General features: G+C 33.8%; 1 protein-coding gene across 1 annotated transcript in view; it reads left to right on the forward strand.

Moving 5' to 3' along the window:
- tmem222b (transmembrane protein 222b) overlaps positions 1 to 6,542 on the forward strand; it is a 28,294-nt gene continuing 21,752 nt past the window's right edge. The window contains exons 1-2 of the mRNA XM_056479936.1: positions 1 to 196; positions 4,924 to 5,008. Of these exons, the coding sequence (XP_056335911.1) occupies positions 78 to 196; positions 4,924 to 5,008 (204 nt within the window). The 5' untranslated portion in view covers positions 1 to 77. The remainder of the gene's footprint in view (positions 197 to 4,923; positions 5,009 to 6,542) is intronic.

The raw sequence follows: 6,542 nt of genomic DNA on the forward strand, positions 1-6,542 counted from the left end.
AACGCGCCGCTCGTGTCGCCCGCGCGCCGCAGCTTCCAGGAAGCGGAACGAATGAAGTTCATTTCTCACAGCTGGTGATGGCGGATGCTGTCGAAATAGAGACCATGAAGAATTATAACATAGCGTTAGAGAGGATAGACCCGAGCATAAGCCGCTATCCCTATTGTATTGTATGGACGCCAATCCCCGTGCTATCGTGAGTGATTCTCGCCTGTCTACTGTTGCTTTTTGCTTCATGTTGATGTTTCGAAAGCGATTAAGTCCCGTATAAGAGGTTTGTGTTTATGATGGATGCAATACACCAAACATTACACCAGCAAGAGACGCGTTGCTTCACGTCATCGAGCGATTACACCGCTTTGTTGATGTGGCAGCATTATTATGTCGCAGTGGTGTAAATGAAGTGTTATTAAACATTAACTTACATGGCATTTGAACCGGTTTTATTGACAAGAAAACGCAGACGTTATTTGATGTATTTAAAGGAATAGTTCCCCGATAAATATACAGTTTAACCATTAAATAACTTGTTTTCATGTTACAAACCGTATTCACCGGTACACGAAATTAATACTGGAAAATGTTTGTAAAAAGTATTATCCACACTCACATAGAGTAAGAGTGAATGGAGTCTGGCTGTTATGAACAGATGGTGACTGACTAAGCTGTTATGTTAAAAAAAAAAAAACATAACGTGAATCTTTTATTGTACTCGTATTTATACCATTTTGTTTTTGTTTGTTTGTTTTTAATTGGGATCAAACTGAGCTTTGGAAAACTGTTGTTTGCTAAATGTGTTTGTAACTTGAAACCTCCATATTTGTGGAAAACCTAAAAATATGAGAACATTTTTACACAGAAATTTCTGAGCCTTTAGTAATGTCCTAGCATATTAGTAGGAGCCTAATATAATTTTTTGTAGTAAATGTCATTATGTGGCCAAATTATATCTTTTTGTCTCTGTCATAAATCTGGCATATTTATACATGGTTCGAAATCAGTGCAGTCAAAATACTTAAGCATGTTTAGTGTAAACAGTGGTAAGCTATTGAATATTTTCATATATTAACTTCAATGCTTCAAAGGCTGCGTTCAGAAGGTAATCTTTTAAGGCCTCTTTACATTTTTGTTTTTTGGACAAATATTGAACAAAGTAATGGAGTTAGACAAACCATTTTTTTTTTTAACAACAGCCTCTCCTACAAATGAGCGCTGAAAAGTATGATCGCCAAACCTATGGTTTCTGTGCAGTATTGCCAAGAGTAAAAATGTTACTATTTACCCCACCTGCGGGGCAAGTTGTAGAGTGTTAGTTGTAACACATGCTTATAAAGTCAGATTTCACAAAATTTAAATTCAGTTTACTTTAAATAGTATATTTCACACAAAATATATAATATATACTTCACTCAATTTTTTTATTCTACATAGCACAACATGTTTATTTATTTATCTATTGGATAACACTTTTTGATTTATTTGGATTATTATACAATGGATTTATTTGCATTATTAGCAATAAAATTTATTTTTTTCTATTAAAAATATTTTCCATTAAAAAACATTTTTTATATATGAAAAGTTCTCAACATTACAATTAAAATTAAAAAATTATTTTGTCAGTTTAACTGGTGACCAACAGCGTGTGGCTTTTTTGTAACACCTTGGTACAACCAAACCTATGTGGTGTTTTCCTCAAAACTGGCTAGCAGTCTTTGTGTTTCAAAATGGTTTTATCTTTTAGCCTAGAAGATGTAATCACAACAATATAAGATTTTATGTAAATACTTTCACAGATAAAAAAAAAAAAAAAATATATATATATATATATATATATATATATATATATATATATATATATATATATATATATATATATATATATATATCAAGTATAACAAAAAATACCTTTATGCTTCAAAAATGGATTTTCCTGTGTTTCTCATCCAAATTTTCCCAAACCTTTTCAATAATTGGCAGGAAGTTGTCTGTCGACATTATAGTGAAAACTTTGGAAGCATGCCATGGTTAACTCTGAGCAAATACCTTATAACTCTGTCTTACATTTTACCCTGAGGTCTTTTGTACCCCGCGCTCCCCTACATACATTTCCACCTCAGTTTTTTTTTGTATGCCACATTTATAAATGAGATCCCTGAAAGCTTAAAGGTATAGTTCACCCTAAAAAGAAAATTTACTGTTAATTTACTCACCCTCAGAACATTCAAGATATAGGTAACTTTTTTTCTTCTTCAGTAAAACGTCCGTAGTGATTCATAAAATGCTAATCAATAACAATCGGCACTTTGAGAAAAAAAAAAAAAAAACATTTCAGCAGGTGTTACCTACTGTACTTTATAAACCATTTTGCAATTTAATTTGAATTAGAGTTTGAATTCATAGTTAATTTGAGCTTTTAATATTTATCGATGTTATTGACCTTATTCTTCAATGCAGAAGTACGCTCGTTTATGCGATTGTTTTAGAACTTCCGATTCAGCTGCCTATGGAAGAAATGACTGTGAATAATAAACCGCAGAAAACTGTCAAACTACTTGCTGTACAAACAAGTGTTTGCATGATTATACAGACAAAGCAGAATAATAAAATAAAAAAAAATCAGTTTGCAACATCAAGCATCAAAACAAGCTGTTTTTAACGCCAAAAAATTAATGGAAGTCAATAGGGATGCTCATAACCAGTTAACCGAGGGTGCGTTTTTAACCAATAAATGGTATCAGTTAAATTAATAAAAAAATACTATTTTATATATTTTTAAAGTTTGGCTGCATAAGGGACAGATAACGGTGAACTTGCTTTTTGCGTTGAGAGGGGCTTCTTTTAAATGGTTTACTAATGGCCGCAAGCGTTTTGCTGTTGCGCACTGTGCTCTCGTAGACTCTTTATTTTATTGTTTTTATTAAGTTTATTTTGTTTTTATATGCTATTGAAAACACTGCAGTTGCGTAAAGATGTTATATTGTTCTGGTGTTCTGTATGCATTTGTTCACATGTTAAAATAAATCAGTATTTTTAAATGCAATATTTAATGTGTCAGACACAGAATAGACACGTCAATTTTTTTTATAATTAAATAATAATTTAATATTAATCTGACCAGTTAACCGTTAATTTTCGCTTAACGAGCGGCGGTCGTTGGTTGGCAAAATTAATTAAAATGTAAATCGGATGTCTTGAGCCAAAAAGATTCAAATGGCTGAGCCTGCGTGTACGCGAAAACTAAGGTGAAAAGCAGTTCACAAAGTATTTTTTGTCATTATTCCCGTTAAATCAATATCATGATAGTACCATGTACCATGATAAAAAAGCTTCAGGAAATAATCACAATAAGAAAAGTTCATACCTACTTGAAAAATACCTGTTATATTTTGGGATGGATTTTAAGTTCACTAACATCAACAAGAGGCCAACCATTATGCTTTCATGTGGCATCAGAATCCGAACTCCTCCCGATAATCCGTTTGCTGCGATGAATCTGATCGCAGCTGATGTTAGACCAGTCTCCTGGTGTCCTCCTCTCCAGATTGTCTCAGTGTGAGAGTTCCTCGCCCCACGTTTTGTTCATCTCCCGTATTATTTGGGTCAGCGGTTTGCTCTGTAGGACACTTGGTGATAAATATGCCCATGGACAGGAGCATATCTGGGGTGCTGCATATGCCCTACTCCACTTCAGACACTCCACTGGGCCTGTTTTAGCCAGGATATATATTTTACACCCCAGAGAGCTCTGTTGATAATACTTTTTTAATCACTTTGACAGGAAGTTTTGGTTTTGTGTCTAATCCGCTACCTTATCTGGTTGTCCTTTGGATTGCCGGTTCTGTTACCCTGCTTGTTTGAACTCCAAAGCCAAAAAAACACAAATATGAATCAGCAGGGGAAGCTGGATTTTGGCCAGGTGTGTGATATTGAAAAGGGCACTCTCTGCTAGCATCAAGCCTTGTGCTCGTATATCTGTCCTCCTAAAAACACACAAAAGTGCATGCGAATTTCCATCCATGGAAAATGTTAAAAAACAGTTTTGTGAGCAATCGTCTCCTCCATATTTTGCACTCGTCCTGCAGTAAGTGAAGGATAATCTGCAGTCATTACTGTAAAGTAAACCCTGTTCTTGATGCAAAACATAAGGTGGCCTGAATGGGTTTGTTTTACGTCATTCCTGAGATATTAGAATTAGGATGGATATAAACATAATAAGGAAGTGGTGAGTTGATGATTTTTCTCGTTTGCTGTGATGAATGTTTAACAGCCTTTTTGGAGTGAACCCATTCAGACATGTGTTGACAGCTGCTTATTCAAGACAAGTAAAACATTTAAACCTTTAGGTTTTTTTTTTTTTGAGATAGAATGAAACATGATTTTTTTGCTTGATTTTGTTAAACACAGACAATAATTGAATAGTTCACTTAAATATAATTTGTATTTGTTATAGAAGAAGAAAGGATAGCCGTCATCACTGACAATTAAAAACATTTGTTTTATTCACATATTGGAATTTGAGTTTTGTGGATTTCATTCATATACAAGATTTTTCTGATAAAAGAAATTCATAAAAGTTTAGAAGCACTTGGTTGTAAGTAAATGGTGATGACATTTGGGTGAACAGTCCCTTTAAACCATCTGTAATGTTTTGTTCACTTATTAAGATTTACCATTTGCACTTTGTAGACATTTTGATGTATCCTTCTGGGTCAGGAAGGACCCAATTGCATCATGAGGATTAAAAATGCATATTTAAAATACAAATAAATATTAGCATTAAATATTATCTTCCAGACAAATGATTAAGCATAATGATCAGAGTTTTTTTAGGTAGCAAAAACAAATGTTTAGAACTAAAGCTTAATATAAGGTGCATTTGTTGCGTTCGTTTCTACTAATTGTTTGTTTCTGCTTTTTCAGATGGCTTTTTCCATTTATTGGCCACATGGGCATCTGCACTTCCACTGGAGTGATCCGAGATTTTGCAGGTCCATACTTTGTCTCAGTAAGTATGATTACATGCATGATTATAGTCAAGCTAAATGGGATGTGGTATAGTCAAGCTACAGTCTTTATTTGTCTCTCCAAGAAAACATGACTCTGCATAATTGGGCATTGTAATACATTTAAATGCACATTGCATGTCAGCCCTGTATTTTAGAGGCAACTCATATTGTCAGTTATGTTGTACATTTACCATGTAGATGAAGAAATTGACAAAATAAAACACATTATCTAGGTCTAGGTGTAAGTCAGCCAGAAAGTAAAATTATTCAAATTTACTTTGCTTATAATATCTGATTTATTATTTTAAATATCATCATCTTTATGCACAGTGAAATATTGCACTAGCTTTCTCTTTTCTTTGTCATCACTGTTCAAGATCATTGTCATAATCTCAGCCAATACAATACTGTAGCTGTTTAGACACTGTTTTAGCAACTCGCATACAGTCTGGCTCTGTTTTTATGATCCTGTGAATTCCCAGTATTTTTTAATCCACTGAATATTCTGTGTTAGTCAAAAATATGACATGTAAAGTGCAAAGAAACAAACAATTCACCAACTTCCTGGTAAAGGAGTTTCCTGGTAAAAAGCTAATTTTGTGTGCATTTTTATACGAGGACATTTTTAAAAGTACAGTTCAGTTCTGTCATCATTTGCTTCTTTGTTTTAAACCCATAGGATTTCTCTTCAGAAATTAAACGAAGATATTTAAAATAGTGCAAGCTGCCCTGTGTGTTGACATACAAAAACGTCCCATTTCATTGGATGGCTCTAACCAATAAACTGGCTTTGCTGCTTTTTTACTGGTATATACATTTCCGTTAAATTAATGATATTTAACAAAAATCTTTTCAGAAAATAGTAAAAAAAAAAAAAATCATGGAAATTATTCTTTTGCACCCCATTCCCGTTGGCCTCTGGCATTGTTCATTGGTCAGGCATCGGCCAATAAAACAGCTCTACCCCTGCCCGGCCACCTCTCCCGTCCCGTGCTGCTTGTGCCTCTGCACCTACGAGTAAGATCTGCTACAGAAATCATGCAAAATGTGAAGCAAATGTCAGAGCTCGAGAGATTTGTAGTTGAACTGGCAAATCTGGGAGGTTGTGAGTGCTGACTTGTGGTTGTACAGCGAAGCTGCAATCAAATTTTCCATACACATCTGTAGGGCTGCTCGATTATGGGAAAAAATCATAATCACGATTATTTTGGTCATAATTTTAATCACAATTATACAAAACGATAATACAGTTGAAGTCAGAATTATTAGCCCTCATTTGAATTTTTTTTAAAATAAATATTTTCCAAATTATGTTTAACAGAGCAAGGAATTTTTCGCTGTATCTCCTGTCATATTTTTTCTTCTGGAGAAAGTCTTATTTGTTTTATTTTGGCTAGAATAAAAGCTGATTTAAATGTTTTTAAAACAATTTTAAGATCAATATTATTAGCCCCTTTTAGCAATATATTTTTTAATCGTCTGCAGATTAAGCTACTGTTATACAATGACTTGCCTAATTACCCTAACTTGCCT

Source organism: Danio aesculapii, chromosome 19 (genome assembly GCF_903798145.1).
Source record: "Danio aesculapii chromosome 19, fDanAes4.1, whole genome shotgun sequence".
Lineage (NCBI taxonomy): Eukaryota > Metazoa > Chordata > Actinopteri > Cypriniformes > Danionidae > Danio > Danio aesculapii.